The sequence below is a fragment of the Salmo salar genome, chromosome 11 (assembly GCF_965601325.2).
Source record: "Salmo salar chromosome 11, fSalSal1, whole genome shotgun sequence".
Lineage (NCBI taxonomy): Eukaryota > Metazoa > Chordata > Actinopteri > Salmoniformes > Salmonidae > Salmo > Salmo salar.
In genome coordinates, this window is record NC_138301.1 from 81260032 (window position 1) to 81277635 (window position 17604).

Consider the following 17604-nt stretch of genomic DNA (forward strand, 5'->3'; position numbering starts at 1 on the left):
AGGAGACAGAACGCGTCTCCTTCCTGAGCGGTATGACGGCTGCGTGGTCCCATGGTGTTTTATACTTCCGTTTGTACACAATGAACATGGTACCTTCAGGCATTTGGAAATTACTCCCAAGGATGAACCAGACTTGTGGAGTTCTACCATTTTTTTTTCTGAGGTCTTGGCGGATTTCTTTTGATTTTCCCATGATGTCAAGCAAAGAGGCACTGAGTTTGAAGGTAGGCCTTGAAATACATCCACAGGTACACCTCCAATTGACTCAAATGATGTCAATTAGCCTATCAGAAGCTTCTAAAGCCATGACATCATTTTCGGGAATTTCCCAAGCTGTTTAAAGGCACAGTCAACTTAGTGTATGTAAACTTCTGACCCACTGGAATTGTGATACAGTGAATTATAAGTGACTTGTGTCATGCACAAAGTAGATGTCCTAACCGACTTGCCAAAACTATAGTTTGTTAACAAGAAATTTGTGGAGTGGTTGAAAACGAGTTTTAATGACTCCAACCTAAGTGTATGTAAACTTTCGGCTTCAACTGTAGATTATGCAGGACCATTCATGGGGAAAATGTTTCTGATATTGATTGATGCGCATTCTAAATGGGTGGATGTGTATCCTGTGAGTTCTGCTTCATCCACCACTATTATAGATTAGCTATGACAGAGCTTCAGTAACCAAAGGATACCGGAGATGGGGGTGAGTGACAACACAACCTGATTCGTGAGCACTGAAGCACAAGAATTCGTCAGAAACAATGGTATTGTGCATGTGACATCAGCTGCATATCAACCATCTTCAAATAGTCTGGCGGAACGCGCAGTACAGACATTCAAAGAAATTATGAAAAAAAGTGCAGAAGGGAGCATAGCAACAAAAGTGTCACCTGTTCTGTTCAGCTACAGAATAACACCTCAATCCACAACAATACTTTCTCCTGCTGAGTTGTTATTAGGTTGTAGACTACGCTCCACACTGGACCTAGTCCATTCAGACCTGAAAAGGAAAGTTGAACGCAAGCAAAACACACAGAAATAGAACCATGACAAACGTACCAAGGGCTGAAGTTTTGGAGAGGGGGACCCTATTCTTACCAGAAATGTCAGTCATGGGCCAAAATGTATTCCTGGATTCATAGACTCAGTGACTGGTCCTGTCTCCAACAAGGTAATAATGGGAGATGGTATAGTGGTTTGCGTACATGTTGATCAGATTCAGACATGAGGGAACAACAAGTGAGTTACTAGTTGTGATGACAGAGGACAGGCTGTTCTCTAGGTATCTACTTGCTTCTATGGTGCACATTCCACAGACAGAGACCGTAACAAAGGAAACAGTTCAAGAAGAGGAGAACCCAGTTTCAGAGTCAGATACTGAGCCCAGCTCAGAAACAGCTGGTGGCTCCTCCACTGTTGAGAATGGACACTACCCCTAGTGTTCGTCACAAAGCTTCCAAGCTGCTTAAAGGACTTTGAACTGTGAACAGGGTAAACTAAAATGCTTGTGAACATGTGAAATGTAATGTCTATTGTCATGCTTATTGTTTACACTGACTTGTTTAGTTCAGTAGAGTACAGAACAAGTTAAAAAGAATGCTGTTTCAGTTAAAGGAACGTTATTTCAGCATTAGTTCATTAATGCAATAAAATAGCATATACCTCAGTGGCTGATGGGCCAGTTCTTATGTTGTGTATCCTAAAACAAAGGTTTTTTTTGGGGGGGGAGATTTTATATTGAAATCGTAATAAGGGAGGAGGAATGTGGTATTGTGGTATTAACACGTCATTACACATACAATCCACCAGGTCGTGTAGCACTTACGATGAGTACATAGAATCATTGATAGCGTATTGGGGCGCATCAATACACACGTTGAGTGCAGCTGCGACTGTCTGCCTGTTACACCATGCTCCCGATTAATAATAAAGTAATCCGTTTATAAAGAGCTACTCCCTTATAAATAGTTCCATGGATTATTACAGATAGGGCCATTCCTCATTCCCATGAATGAACTGGCCCATCAGCCACTGAGGTATATGAATGGCATCAGGCACTTTTGCGGTTGCATTTCTGCCCGCACGTCACTTCCTCCAGCCTCTCTCGCTTCCATCTTGCTCCCCGCGTGTGCTCGCTGCTAGAGTGCAGGTCAGTGAGGAGCTCTAAAATACCTTATTTCCTGCACTGTTTCTGCTCTTCTCCAACTGCACACGGTAAACAATATCCTTGGTTATCAGACCGGTAAAAATCGTGGAGGTTGAGCGCAAGTGGACTTGGTAATAGAGTTTAGAGCTGGGAGGTGAGGTTTTAGTGACAGGCCCAATACCGCTGGCGCTAATCGAATTTAGCAACTTGGTAGCTAGTCAGAGGCAAAAAGCCCGATACATCGTTTATCTGGCTTTTACTTTTCAGTGGTCATCGTCGACATGACAAATGTGTGTAGATATTTAGCTAGCAGCGGTGTAGATGGCAGTTTTTTTTTCATTTTCTCGGCATGTTCCAGTTCGCTGACATCAACAGTTACAACGGTCTATTAGCATAGCTAGCTACATCAGTGCCCATTATTATCCAGCTAGGTAACAGTAGCTCTCATATCTAAACAGAAATAACTTACTAGCTAAGTACTGGTAAGTTGGTTGATAGTTTGTCTGCTAAACTTAGACAACATGTAGCTAACGTTGTTAGCTAGCTACAGTTCATTGATTTAAGCCGTGGCGTCTCTGCTATTTTTGGTTGCAGGTCTGCGTCTTAACGACGTTGGCAAGCAATTAAGCATCTAACTTTTTGATGTTCTATAACGTTTGCTAGCTGATATGTAGTCAACCAGCCAGCTGATACTGCTAAACAGGCAGTTTGGTTGCTAACGTGACATATCGTAGTGTTGCCTTTCAAACTTCTCAACCACAATATTGATTTACTGTTTCGGGGATTTTTGCTAATTTACTGTACATCAACAGTACACTCACGTGTGCCTTCAACTTGTATTTCATGCTAAAATTAATTTAGGCTACATGTAACGTTACTGGGGTAAGGAAGGGGAAAGGGGGATACCTAGTCAGTTGTACAGCTGAATGCCTTCACCTGAAATGTGTCTGACGCATTTAACCCAACCCTTCTGAATCTGAGAGGTGCTGTAGTCAGGTGTTTGTGGAAAATATTTTCAGTAAGAAAAATACAGGCTTAAGTGAGGCGGGGCTTACAAAGGTATTACAAATGTAACTTTAGTTAACCAGAAACAAATAATCCTAATTATATAATACCAGTAACCCAAATGCTGTCTCTTTCAGATGAAAGAAATAATAATGAACCAAGAAAAACTTGCCAAACTTCAGGCACAAGTCCGCATTGGCGGCAAGGTAAGAAAATAAGCCATTAACACAAATCAATTTCTTCCTATTATGCTCCAATCATGTTTTTCCCACCTAGTAACACAGCACTATTTAAAACAGTCAATATCTTTAGAAAAATAACATGTAATTGTAAAGCTCATCTTGCACCTGGTGTTAAAAGTGCATGCACTTGAATCTGTCTTCTGTTAAACAGGGCACTGCTCGCAGAAAGAAGAAGGTCGTGCACAGAACCGCAACAGCTGATGACAAGAAACTTCAGTTCTCCCTAAAGAAACTAGGCGTCAACAACATCTCTGGTATCGAAGAGGTAAAGTCTGGTCAAAGACTGACCCATTCGCTCTCTGTAACCATCTCTTTTTAAATGGATGCCAGAGTACTTGAATTGGTGTGAAATTGGAAAGCGTTGATCTCTTTGAGGGCAGAGGGTTATTTTCAAGGCACAACTTAGCTAGCTGCGGTCTGTGAGTTTTCAGAAATGGAGATGTCTAGTGCGACAGCAAGTAACATGGCATAACCATTCTCATTCCTCGCAGGTGAACATGTTTACGAACCAGGGGACAGTGATCCATTTCAACAACCCCAAAGTGCAGGCCTCCCTGGCAGCCAACACCTTCACAATCACTGGCCACGCCGAGACCAAGCAGCTGACAGAGATGCTGCCCAGCATCCTCAACCAGCTGGGAGCAGACAGCCTGACAAGCCTCCGGAGACTGGCTGAGGCTCTACCCAAACAGGGTACGTGTTCCTGGGGGAGGTAGCTGGATGGCGAGGGGGTACTGGCCGAGGCGCTGCCCAAACAGGGTACATGTGTCTGGGGGACATTTCAAAATGTTCTTCACCTCATCTGTTTGATTTGGCCACAGGTACTAGACTTCTCTAGTGTTAGTGTGTGAGGAGGTGGATTGGTAATCGAAACAGACAAATGCACAGTAATAATTTGAAAGTTTTTTCACTTGTAATTGGAATGTTTGGGATTTGAAGTAGGGCTGGAGGTTCTTGGATGGATTTTCAGCACTGTGCAGGCACTGACATTGTAATAGAAATGCCATTTGTTTTACTTATTCTTCATGATTGGATAAATCTTCCTGGAGACGTGAGGCATTTGTACATTGCTCTGCAAGAAGTTTGTAACATTTCTTATTTCTTCCTCACAGCTGGAGATGGAAAAGCACCAATTGCCCCCATAGAGGAAGAGGATGATGATGTTCCAGGTGAGTTATATGAAGTGCAGTCTCAACATGCTTAGGTTGTGATTGAAACTCAAACAATCTGAGATTTAGCTCAGACTTCTGTTTCCATCCATGTGGGCCGGCACCTGTTTCTCACTAGCCCGTGGCTCCGGCAAACCTGCTAAGTCAGGCCACTGGTACTTTTCCACTGGCATTTACATAAAAATGGCTAGCTGAACTTTAACACTGTCTCACAAAGCAACTGTCACCCCAAGTCTTTAGTCATACTCCTGATGGAAACACAATTACACTAGAGCTTTCATTAACAAAAAGCACTAGTGACACACTGGTGTGGGTTAAGTCTTAGAGGAAAAATCCCCCCCCCCCAAAACCACTCATTCCTTTAATTTACAGTGTTAAGTAACACTGAGAACAATATTTTTGTGAACAAATGTTTCATTTTGGCATTGTAATAAGGTTGGTAGCAACATGGGACATCGTTGTGGAAGTCTGTTGCAGCTCAGGTCGACTACAAAATCCACAATACAATGCTCTCTCTGGGCTGGCTAGCTAGCTAGCAAATGTAGCTACACACAATAATACCAAAGACAATATCAGCATGTGAAGGAGCTAGTTAGCTGTAAAATCGCCTAAACCAACTGCACTATCAATTTAAGAGTCTACAATCTCACCATGTTCAACCTGCAGATCGATGTGCCTCAGTGGAGTCGGACATTCGCAACAGCATATATACTTTTGAGGAGATGGGGAAACGTTGCCCATGCTACGTCAATGGACCGAGCGGTGCGTTCTGAGCGATTCTGGGACAAGCGCTCTTCAAGGAGTGAATGGGAGTCTATTGGGCGCTAGCTCAAAAACCCAACATTGGCACCAATTTCATCAAGAAGTACAACATTACAAATCTTGTCCAAGTTGTGAGAATTAACTTGCTATCTGTAATATTATGTAACTTTGGATTTGAGTCGTTGCGTACTCGAGGAAAATGGGCACGTTTCTCAGACATAAAGTCAGTTTGAGAAGGGATTACGTGACGATTAGCTTAGCAACTGCGGGACACAGCATGACAACGTGAACGCAATTGGTGGGGCGTTAACTCTGCAAAAAAGAAATGTCCTCTCACTGTCAACTGCGTTTATTTTCAGCAAACTTAAGTTGTGTAAATATTTGTATGAACATAAGATTTGAATCAACAGACATAAACTGAACAAGTTACACAGACGTGACTAACAGAAATTGAATAATTTGTCCCTAAACAAAGGGAGTCAAATTTAAAAGTAACAGTCAGTATCTGGTGTGGCCACCAGCTGCATTAATTACTGCAGTGCATCTTCTCCTCATGGACTACACCAGATTTGCCAGATATTACCCCACTCTTCCACCAAGGCACCTGTAAGTTCCCGGACATTTCTGGGGGGAATGGCCCTAGCCCTCACCCTCCCCGATCCAACAGGTCTCAGACATGCTAAATGGGATTGAGAGCCAGGCTCTTCGCTGGCCATGGCAGAACACTGACATTCCTGTCTTGCAGGAAATCACGCACAGAACGAGCAGTATGGCTGGTGGCATTGTCATGCTGGAGGGGTCATGTCAGGATGAGCCTGCAGGAAGGGTACCACATGAGGGAGGAGGATGTCTTCCCTGTAATGTACAGCATTGAGATTGCCTGCAATGACGACAAGCTCAGTCCGATGATGCTGTGACACACCGCCCCAGACCATGACGGACACTCCACCTCCAAATCGATCCCGCTCCAGAGTACAGGCCTCGGTGTAACGCTCATTTCTTCGACAATAAACGTGAATCCAACCATCACCCCTGGTGAGACAAAACCGCGACTAGTCAGTGAAGAGCACTTTTTGCCAGTCCTGTCTGGTCCAGCGACGGTGGGTTTGTGCCCATAGGTGACGTTGTTGCCGGTGAGGACCGGCCTTACAACAGGCCTACAAGCCCTCAGTCCAGCCTATTGCGGACAGTTTGAGCACTGATGGAGGGATTGTGCGTTCCTGGTGTAACTCGGGCAGTTGTTGCCATCCTGTACCTGTCCAGCAGGTGTGATGTTTGGATGTACCGATCCTGTGCAGGTGTTACACGTGGTCTGCCACTTCGCTGTCCGTCCTGTCTCCATGTAGTGCTGTCTTAGGCATCTCACAGTACGGACATTGCAATTTATTGCCCTGGCCACATCTGCAGTCCTCATGCCTCCTTGCAGCATCCCTAAGGCACGTTCACGCAAATGAGCAGGGACCCTGGGCATCTTTTGGTGTTTTTCAGAGTCAGTAGAAAGGCTCTTAAGTGTCCTAAGTGTTCATAACTGTGACCTTAATTGCCTACCGCCTGTAAGCTGTTAGTTTCTTAACGACCGTTCCACAGGTGCATGTTCATTAATTGTTGATGGTTCATTGAACAAGCATGGGAAAAAGTGTTTAAACCCTTTACAATGAAGATCTGTGAAGTTATTTGGATTTTTACGAATTATATTTGAAAGACAGGGTCCTGAAAAAGGGGATGTTTCTTTTTTTGTTGAGTTTACGCTCCTTCCTTCATTGGATTCCTATCGCCTTTCTGATATCTCTGGCAACTGCACCATGATATGCACCCTGGACTGAAGAGGCAGACAAATAGGAAAATTGTGCTAGACCCTCTGTTAAATTACACATCTTGAGGTAGGAATATTGCAAAAATACGATCAATTGCTCATTATAGAGAACATCCTCCCGAGTTATGACATTGGCCAGTATTGAAGTTTGACATGTATGACAGACCTTTTCGCAGTCTAAAAGTCGTGTTCCTATTACCTTCCAGTGTAGCGAGAGCAACTATCACAGTGCTAAGTCATACCGGCTGGATTTCTGCCTGCTTGAATGCCAATAACTCAAACATGAAATGACTCAGGGAATCGATAGAACACGTACAAAAACAATATAACATTCAAAATTGGTGAATCATTCCTTTAAGAGCTCTCCTGTGATTAAAGTCTGCGAACGGAGCGATCCCAAAAATTCAGCTGCGCAAAAGTACGTGGATCTAAGCAAACAAAGTAATGTCAGATCCGTTGCATACTGTGTGGAGCACTTTAGGTGGAAGTGAAGCAATGGAGGCATCCGTGTGAGAATCACACCAGCCTCTGGCAGTACATTTGACGCTGTCCCACTCCCACCCTCTTGGCATGGATGGACACATCTCTAGTTATTGGTCATTTTCCTCCCTGCTTATTTCTACTTGACCATAGGGATTATGTAGGTATCTTCAATAATGGGCCTTGTTCTTGGCCTCTTGTAAATTTGCTCACTGACGTGCTCCTATGTCTCAACATCACCCACATGTCTAGTTAGTATACATGTTATACTTTCTCTGAAGTCTGACTCCAGAATAAGTTACATCTGGGCTTTTACTTTCCCTCTGATTTAATAAAACCTTGCCAGGTTTGCTTACTTTTGGGAATTGAAGGGGGTCATGCTCAGGGGATCCAACAATGACTAATTGGTGATGGGTGGGAGTCGGGGTGGTGGGCTTAGTGTTTGTTGTTTAGGAGTTCTGAAAGCAGTTTGCTTTTCTTTGTTGGAGAAAATGGGTCCAAACACATGAGGTTGCCATTACAATTACCCACAGCTTTTCCCAGGGCTATCCTTTTCCCGTAACCCAAAGTTTTCTCAAACGATTACACTCCCGTTCAGCGTGAGGAATGGTTGAAGCCCGATGACAGTCTATGTCTATGCCATCATGTTATTACTGGAGTTTAGTTTCCCTTTGTGTCCACCCCCCCACTAAAATATATTATATTCAGACCGTCGGAATTGTTTCCATTTGAACCCTCAACCCCTCTGAGACAAATATGGACTTGACAGATTTCAGTCTTCATTGAAAAAATAGGACCCTCCTTGTGATCCTCAGTGCCTTTTTGATCCTCAGTGCCATGACTTTTACATCTGTTTTCTGAAGTTCTGTGTACCTTCCCCTTGCAGAGCGAGACTCGTTCTGAGTGTAAAGGGAGGGGGGATTGTACCTGGGATCATGTTTCAGATAAACACTGTCCTTTTTTCCTTAAGTGGTCTGAGATTAGTAGAAAGAGGCATGTATGTTTGGATTTAGGCCTGTTTCTTAACCTTACTGACACGTCACTTACCCACCGTTGGCTCTTGTGTTGTTTTTAGATCTGGTGGAGAATTTCGATGAGGCTTCCAAGGATGAGGCAAACTAAAGAAAAAAACAGACCTTCAGGAGTCTCAACAGGACTTGACTGGGTTGGATAGGGGCACTAGGCGTTCATTTTTATTTGTTTTATTTCTTGCCACCCGACTCTCAAATGCTATTTTGTGCACTGTGGTGTCCGTGTCCAGTTTGAGTCAGTGACGGGTTGTCTGAGGTTCGTGCTCTTCATATTCTCTTCAGCTGTTTCTTCCATGTTACTGAACCTGATTTCTTTGCAGTCTGGCTGAAACCATATCTGGAATAAACATTTGCTATTGTCAATTTATATTTAATCTCTGATTTTACTTTAAACATTTTAATTGCACCCCATGGTCAACTAAGGCATGGCACAGAGCAGTGCGCTGGACTGCCGACAACGTGACTTAAAGGTCATTTACGCTTGCGCCGACGTGCACAGCATTTACTTTGAATAAATGACTTGTACAGATAAATGGGACTTGATCTGTGCACTAAATTTGGTGAAGATGGTTTACAAGGTGTTTATTTACAATAACAAAGCAGCACCAGCAAAAATCTGAAGGAACATTCTACAACACTAATGTACCCTAGGATGGCATTTTAACCATATCTTCCAACGAAGTTGGTCAGATACACAAATATACATTAAACTACAACCTACCTACAGCAGGATCCTCTCCCCCCCCCCCCCCCCAGGATCACTGCTCTTTATTAAGCTTTAAGTATATTTTAAAAAGCTCTGAACAAGGCTTGAGGCTGATACCTAAAGCTTAATAAAGAACAGGGATACTACCAAGAGCAGTGTGGGTTTCTTCTTTCTGGACAAAATCTGAGACGCTTTTTGTGGCTATGGAAAAAGTCATTTTTTTATTTCAGCTCATGAAACATGGGACCAACAATTTGTTGATTTAAAAAATATATTTTTTGTTCAATATACTTCATTTCACCTTGTTAAAAGTAGCCCGCGAAATGACGTTGCCACGAGCAGCACTGCAGATATTGAGATGCAAGACTGTTCCGTCACAGACTATGTGCACGGGTTTGCTGAATGCCGTTAAGTGGGAGCTAGGGCACCAAAGCAGCATAGAAGTTGACACTGTTAGTAGTTGCGGCAGTTGACCCACTAGGCTGTTTACTTTCATGCTAATACCCTTTTCATGAGGGGCAGAATTCTCAAATGACGTGTGCAATTAACTCAACATCCCCCATTATTAATGCATGATTAGTGCAGACATTTGGGTTTATGCACTAGTTTCTTACATTGTCATTTTGCTCAGAAGTTATTTACATGGTTTGTTACAAAACTCAATAGAACGGCCACCCAAAATAGACACATTGGGTGCCTAAATACTCACACGCTTCCTAAACGTTTTACACATGAGCCTAACATGAGTCTCATAGACGTGCTTCACTATTGTCCTTGGACATATTTCTTTCTTCATTATGGCGTCTGCTGTATACTGTATTTCCATTTCCAGGCAGTCCTTCCTCATGTCCCCCAGGTTAGTGGCTTTTTCCTGGGCTCTGGTCACTCTCGCATCCCCATCAGCAGCTTCAGTAGATGGGCCTCCATCACCTGTTGAACTGATCAGAGAATAGAGGCGTTTCATGAAAGTTTGAGTATTGTACGAAATCAAAAAGGCAAATATCTGGTAGTTGGTTAAAGGTAAATAGGAAAGCTAGGTTGCTTAACCTGAACTGACAAGAAAAGGACATAAGAATGCTATCCTCAAACAGATCACAGCTCCAAAATGCAGACATTAACATTACATCTCTTATTACCAGAGTACAAATATCCAAGTCATGAAATCATAACAGCTACTGGGTTAGTTTGAGCATGGCTTGATTGGGATATGTTTTCATAACAGATGACATGTCTAGCCTTGGCATACACAGCACCATAAACTGTTAACTTCCTGGTTTGACTGATCCTAGTCAGGTCTAGTGGAACAGACCCAGAATCAGAAGGTGATGATTCTGAGCTGGCTACTTATGCATAATTGTATCAAAACACAAAGTCTGATTGCGGTAGGAGAGGGCGGGGGTTACTAGCTATGTTTCCACTAACTTGTCCAGCGATTTTAATTGTTAGAAAAATTGACATAGAAAATAGATGCGACAATTGCCTGATATGGTGCATTTCCATTGAACGGTCTTGTGCCACTAAAAACAGCTGGATGTAATGTCACACCTAAAAATAACACTCGCAAAAACCTAGTGTCTAATAAAAATAGTGGAGTGTTTCCATTATCCATTTCGGCAAATTGTGCATTAAATTGCCGACAGGAGGGCATACAGGCTCTGTCTCAGGTACACTGGGAAAGCCAGCATGAATAGAATGCTAGAACTGACATTCTAATTCTCATGTGCCAAAGTATTGCCATGGTGCACCTGTGTAATGATCATGCTGTTTAATCAGCTTCTTGATATGCCACTCCGGTCAGGTGGATGGACTAACTTGGCAAAATAAGAAACCTTTCCTAACAGGGATGTAAACAAATTTATGCACAACATTTGAGAGAAGCTTTTTGTGCGTATGAAACATTTCTGGGGTCTTATTTCAGCTCATGAAACCAACACTTTACATGTGTTTATTTTTGTTCAGTAGTTACATTTATTTAGCAAGCAGTATGCATTTAAGAATTAAGTGTTGAGTGTAGCTTTAGATACATGTCGGCCTTTAGAATATTTCTCCTATAGATGAAGTTTCCATTACATGTCGCAGTGTTGTTTTTTTGCAACATTGCTTTTGAAGAATAAACCTGGGTCAATGGAAACCTGCCTATTGTTACCAAATACCCTTGTTTTTTCCAAAAATATTCTAATATGTAGTTAAGTTGTCTGTCTGCACCATCTGTATCTTTATGAAAGTAGACCTGGCATAAGACGAGTAATGCACTGCTAGATTTCTGCTTTATGTAGCCTGTGTATGCATAGAGTACAATACCTCTTTAGTGAAAAGATTGTCATGCTATTTGAACCTGTTCTTCATGATGAAGTATATAGCCCAAAAGTGATATGAGATGCATATTTGTATACCATTCCTATGGCCCATTGCCACAGCCATATCCATAGCGTTGAAGCCAGAGTCGGACTCAATGGTGGGGTCGGCTCCACGTTCTGTGACAGGAAAGGTTTGAATTCATCAGATGACAGACCTGTCTACACTAAAATACAGCCTACATCTAAACATAATTTACCTAAACATTAAAAGTCAAGTTTCAGATAACCGCCACTGCTGTTAAGTACAGTATGTCTGCTGAGTGGAAGGTTCAGTCAGTCCTTACCTAGGAGGATTTCCACACAGGGTACATGGTTCCCATGGACAGCATAGAGCACGGGAGCCCCTCCGTTCTGAAACCAACCCACAAACACTGCATCACATTTGGGCAAAAACCTTGGGCAGCCTCCAGAAAGGTAAGCATTCCACCACATTTACATCACTGATTTGGGGGATGCATATCCATGTGTCTACATAAGCCATACACAAGAATAAAGTTTAAAATCCTGAATCGGCTAACTTTCCTACCCAGTCATATTCATTGACGTCCACCCCACAGTCGATCAGCATCTTCACGATGTCTGTGTATCCCTTACTGCATGCCAGAGACAGAGCACTCTCTCTGCCTTTAGCCAACAGGTTGGGGTTCGCTCCCTAAAGGAAGATAACATAGAGACCATAAGTGAGAAAATAGTCCGGTCTAAGCGGCCCATTTATTAGTCAAAACATGATTTCAACTGTATTTTGCTGTTTTATGTAGTATGTGCATTTTAACTGACTATTTTGCTGCATATTTCTGTACCATGTTCAAATGAATTTAGTAATTTGCTGAGTTATTGGTCTCAACATGTCATTGTGCTTACGTTCTGAAGCAGGAACTCTACGACTGCAATCTGTCCATGTGCTGCAGCCCACATCAGGGGGGTGAAGCCTTCCTCATCCTGCAGGTTAATCACGGTCTCTACAGCCATACAAACACCAAAGCAATCAGTAACATGTTCCACATCTTTCAAGTCAACCAGTGAGAGCCCTAATATAGACATTCTTGAGTGCATATTGTTCTTACCAACTGTTAATGTGACTCTGCATGGTTCTAAGGAGCCATATAACTCCACCTTGAGGACATACCTCACCTTGTTCAATCCTGCTGGCCAGGAAAACCATTTCACCCTGTGCTGCTAGCTGGTGAATGGACAGAGCTGGAAAGACATCATAGGTCAGAGGTCAATCATCAGCCATCATTCAATGTTCGATTCAGGTATGTTTTGTGTTGTAGTCATGTTTGAGGCTAAGTGATGTGACAAATCCAGGACGAAAGCCGTCATATAGCTGCCCACTGTTCCGACCTCTTATCTTTCAGAGGGGTTGGAATAAAGCAGAAGACAAGTTGTAAGTCTGTGTACATTGGACAAAGAAACCATCTTTTAGTTTAAGATGAGCTCAGGTACTTACAGTGGACCAGAAGAGGAGTGGAGGACACCTCGTTACCACGGTGCTTGTTGGTGAGTGTTGTCGACTGTTTGATGGGAGAGAAGTGTTTGGTGGTGGACGGGGTATAAACATGACGCACTTGTATCCCAGGTGAGGGTGACGTCTGAATATTACACTCGGCTGAAAAAGGGAAAAGAAACAGCATCAACCATTAGCTTAGTTCAATTGAGCAGCAAAACACCTGATTTATCTGGGATCAAATTAGCCTAAGATCATGGCTCTGTTCCACTACATTACACATAACTAAGTCATTGGACGAAGGCGTCTTCTAAGACCCCAAACGCTCGGCCTGAACATTAACGCGCATCCCTTGCGCTAAGGGTTTGTAAGCACATCAGTGGGGTATAGGGTTAGTGTTCCTACGTGGCCATTTCTCCATGTTACAGAGCGTGTTTTGAGGAAGAGCGAAGGACCACCTGTTCTAATTCGTTATCTAGCATGCCCCGAACATGAAAGTAACATGAACGTAAAGGGCTTTGTTTCTAGAACCGTTTCGTGATTGAGAGTCGATTCACGTTTAACTTGATATTTTGTGCTGCCAGTCTACCTCGGAAAATAACACAAGGACCTTGACTAAGGAGCACCTTAAGAGTACTGGGATAGGGTGAAATATGGAAATTGCATTGTAATACCAATGAGTGCGTTAACAGTTGGTAGTTAGTTGGTACCTTTAAATAAAACAGAAGCCACCTCCAAATCGGAGTTGACCTGGTCCTGGATGTTTTTGCTGTCCTCCTCGTTGAGTGACTTGACGAATCTTGAGCACACGTTCATATCGAAGCGGTTGGGCAGAATGAACTTGATCCCCATGGCCACGTTCTGTGCACCTGTGTTGTCCGCACTCCCAACCGGGTGTTCCGATTTGATGCCACTCATATCTGGTATCACACATATCCCCTCCATCTCTGAGACCGAACTGGTCCTACCTGGTACCAAACCTTTGTCCATGACTGAGTAGTTACAGAGTCAGAGGGGTCGACTCAGTGCTAGGTGGATGTGATGGCGACTGGTTAATAAAGGCTTTGTTTACCACATCGGGTGTGCCATAAGAGAAAAGTCAGTGAAAGCCTAGAATGAATTAAAACGTAACATCAGCATTGGGTAGGCCGAGGGCTAGTGCTAATATGCATAAACCCACAGGAGAGAGTGGTTGCAAGAAAACAGACGAGGATCATTCCTAATTAACAACATAGGATCAAATCAGTCCAGAGGCTTACCATCGTTAAATTCTAGGGCCTAGCTAGCTAGCTACTACCAAATGCTGTCCGACTTACCATTACTGGTAGTTAGCTAATACTTTGAAATACATAATAGACGAGACCAAACTCGTAGCTAGCTAACGTAACGTTGGCTAACTAAGTGTTAGCAAGCTAACAGACCTAGTATAATACATTGCATGCAACCTAACGTACTGATTAGAAGCACAACTAACACCGTTGTTAGTGATTTACATTTATGAATAATAAATAATTTCTTACTAAGTAGCTAACACATTTTGTGTAATGTCCACCGATGGTGCAAGGATTTGATAGCTGGCGTTTCACTTGTTTCTCGCGCATGAGCACTAATAAGGTAGTTTTTAAAAAATGTGCCAGACTGTAAAACCAGGTATGTGAACAATAAAACATTAGAAAACATGCTTTATTCTAGCGCGACACCTACAATTTATTGAAAACATACAGAAAAATATTTTATATTTTAGCAAATTTGACAATGAATGTCACTTAATAACCAAGCCTCTTTTTGTTGTTTTCCTTATTCTGGTTGTGGAGGCCTATCGCATACAAATCTTTGAGGCCTTGGGGACCTGTGTTTTACTTGTGTCAGCTCCAAAAACCTAACCTGGGTGAATTAAAGTTTTACCATGGCATTTTGCAATGTTTTTGTTAATCCATTTTAATACGAAAGCTTGGATAATAGATTAGGCTACACTGGTTACTCTGCTGTGAGATTACCTTCTGAAGCACAAAGATCACAGTTTTGGTCAAATGCTAAAAATTGGTTTATGCAATGTACATTTTTTTTGCCCACAGGTTGTTTAGAACAATTGCTCTGTTTTCCTTGAATATTTTCCTTGAATGAAATGTCTTATTGTAAACCAAAGACAAAGGAGCTGATCGTGGACTACGGAAAAATGGTGCCGAAGAGGCCCCCATTAACATCGACGGGGCTGTAGTGGAGCGGGTCCCCCACAGGAGATTGAAAAGATTTGGCATGCGTCTCCAGATCCTCAAAGTTCTACAGCTGCACCATCGAGAGCATCCTGACTGGTTGCATCACTGCCTTGTATGGCCACTGTTCGGCAGCCGACTGTAAGGCGCTACAGAGGGTAGTGCGTACGCCCCAGTACATCACTGGGGCCAAGCTTCCTGCCATCCATGACCTATATACTCGGTGGTGTCAGAGGAAGGGCCAAGTCACCCAAGTCATAATAAACTGTTCTCTCTGCTACCACACGACAAGCAGTACAGGAACGCCAAGTAGATCCAAAAGGCTCCTTAACAGCTTCTACCCCTGAAGCCATAAGACTGCTGAACAATTAATCAAATGCCCCCCCCCCTTGTTTTTACACTGCTGCTACTCGCTGTTTCTTATCTATGCATAGTCACCTTAGACCTACCTACTGGTACAAATTACCTTGACTAACCTGTACCCCCGCACATTGACTCGGTACCGGTACCCCCTGTATATAGGCTTGTTAGTGTTATTTTATTGTTACTTTTAACTTTAAAAAAAATACTTTATAACACGAAAGTAAATATTTTCTTAACCAACAACGCAGTTCAAGAAATAGAGTTAAGGGCTTGTAAATGAGCATTTCACGGTATTCAGCGCATGTGACAAATAAAATTTGATTGGATTTGAATCAAAGAAGATGGAAACAGGCATGTTAGAAGTGGGCTAGGTGTTTATCCAATCTTTGATTTTCTCTCATAAGCATGTTTTAAGTTACTCTTTTCATTCTCAACTTAAAGTAATAGAGCAGTAGAGTATGTACTTTTGTAGAAATGTATATAGTACCATTCAGATCAAATTAAAAACGTTTATTGACCCAGCTAGCTATCTTAAGTGTTTCCTTTGTGCTGCAAAGTCTCTACATGTCACCATTTGAAGCATGTTACTTCTGCTTGAATAATCTGGAATTACTCATTCGTTTGAGCAGTCAGAGGTTTTCCCCTTCACTGGTCGAAGTTGCAACATGCTAATCTGATTTAGGGGATATGCCAAATATTTCTCCCTAATCTGTCAAGTCCTGCCATAGAGGAGTGTAAGTCCTAAATTAAGCGCCATTCGCTTTTTGTTTTTGTCTGTGTTTTCACAGCTAAACCCCTGTCCAGATCAGGAAATTAGGGGCCACCTCTCCATCTTAACCGCTAGTATTTATGTGGCTAGGGCATTTTCAAATGCTGCTAACTTCGCTCATAAAACTTATTAATAACTTAATATTTTGGTTCGGGATCAATTGGCCAAGCAATAGATATTATTTGATTTCTGTCTGTGGAAATCTGATCTGGTACAGAGGATCAAAACCAAAATCAACCTGCTATCAACATTTGTCTCACCACAGCGTTCTTTCTTTTGGTTGTTTATACCTGAGTAATAGGGACTTTTTTGTATGGTCATGGTAAATAGTTTCGTTTTTGAATTGGTGACAATAGTTTGAACAGCGAGCCATTCTAGTCAGGTCTTTCGTGACATCACAACAATTTCTGGGAATTACGCCTTCCTGAAACTAACTGTATGCAATGCAAACCATAAGACATGTGAATGTCACATTCATTATAAGTTCCTCTTTACCAGAACATCCCCTGTAGGAAAGTAACCCATGACTGTGGCATTGGTAGATTTAATAGATCCGTTTCACCTTCTATTGCGTGTTGGTTGACTTTACTTTCTTACGTGGCCTTGGCTTTCAAAGTTTGTTTATTTTGAGGTGACTGTGAGGCTAATCAACACATGTCTACAAATCTGCTGCAAAGTGGGGATTTCCTAACTACGTGATTAGGCTTATGTTGCCTGGATGAAAACAGTTTTTCAGCCCCTGCCCTGTAGTATTTATGCAGTTCATTAGTCCCATAACCTCTGCTAGTGACATACACTTTGGCAGCATTTAGACAGGCAGCCTAATTCTCATATTTTTTTCACTAATTGATCTTTTGACCAATCAGATCAGCTCTGAAAAAGATATGATGTGATTGGTCAAAAGACCAATTAGTGGAACAAATATCAGAATGGGCTGCCTGTGTGAATGCAGCCTAAATAACCTCTAACATGTTTGCTGTGTGTGCATAATCTCTCTCTCTGCATGCTTACACACAAATAAAGCAAATATTATGTTTTCATAATGATGCATGCATCATTGTGTATCAAAGTGAATAACACTATTCAGCCAAGGCATATCGT

The 17604-nt window shown here is 42.4% G+C and overlaps 2 protein-coding genes across 6 annotated transcripts; one reads left to right on the forward strand and one right to left on the reverse strand.

The window, feature by feature from the left end:
* Positions 1–1931: 1931 nt before the first annotated feature.
* On the forward strand, positions 1932–9015 carry btf3 (basic transcription factor 3). Of its 4 annotated transcripts, none has more exons than XM_014127948.3 (6): positions 1932–2149; positions 3289–3357; positions 3545–3658; positions 3885–4086; positions 4506–4562; positions 8693–9015. In XM_014127948.3, exons 1-6 carry the CDS (start codon positions 2045–2047, stop codon positions 8737–8739), a joined length of 594 nt encoding a protein of 197 aa, XP_013983423.3. In that variant the 5' UTR covers positions 1932–2044; the 3' UTR covers positions 8740–9015.
* Positions 9016–9556: 541 nt separating this feature from the next.
* ankra2 (ankyrin repeat family A member 2) lies at positions 9557–14773 on the reverse strand. Of its 2 annotated transcripts, XM_014128069.3 has the most exons (9): positions 14679–14773; positions 13869–14268; positions 13162–13320; positions 12843–12908; positions 12573–12670; positions 12238–12363; positions 11996–12062; positions 11748–11828; positions 9557–10292 (listed from the first exon to the last, which is right to left on the reverse strand). In XM_014128069.3, exons 2-9 carry the CDS (start codon positions 14146–14148, stop codon positions 10237–10239), a joined length of 933 nt encoding a protein of 310 aa, XP_013983544.2. In that variant the 5' UTR covers positions 14149–14268; positions 14679–14773; the 3' UTR covers positions 9557–10236. The 2 variants fall into 2 exon arrangements, with proteins under 2 accessions (XP_013983544.2, XP_082814213.1); XM_082958087.1 differs by having other exon boundaries at positions 13869–14696.
* Between the last annotated feature and the right edge of the window lie 2831 nt (positions 14774–17604).

Bases quoted from the DNA above. Each gene is read 5' to 3' on its own strand.
- btf3 (XM_014127948.3), top strand. From the start codon at position 2,045: ATGGCATCAGGCACTTTTGCGGTTGCATTTCTGCCCGCACGTCACTTC. The intron at 2,150-3,288 runs GTCAGTGAGGAG...TGTCTCTTTCAG, and splicing joins TGCTCGCTGCTAGAGTGCAG to ATGAAAGAAATAATAATGAA. The intron at 4,563-8,692 runs GTGAGTTATATG...TGTTGTTTTTAG, and splicing joins AGAGGATGATGATGTTCCAG to ATCTGGTGGAGAATTTCGAT.
- ankra2 (XM_014128069.3), bottom strand. From the start codon at position 14,148: ATGGACAAAGGTTTGGTACCAGGTAGGACCAGTTCGGTCTCAGAGATG. The intron at 13,321-13,868 runs GTACCAACTAAC...TCCCTTTTTCAG, and splicing joins GGCTTCTGTTTTATTTAAAG to CCGAGTGTAATATTCAGACG. The intron at 12,909-13,161 runs GTAAGTACCTGA...ATGTCTTTCCAG, and splicing joins CACTCCTCTTCTGGTCCACT to CTCTGTCCATTCACCAGCTA.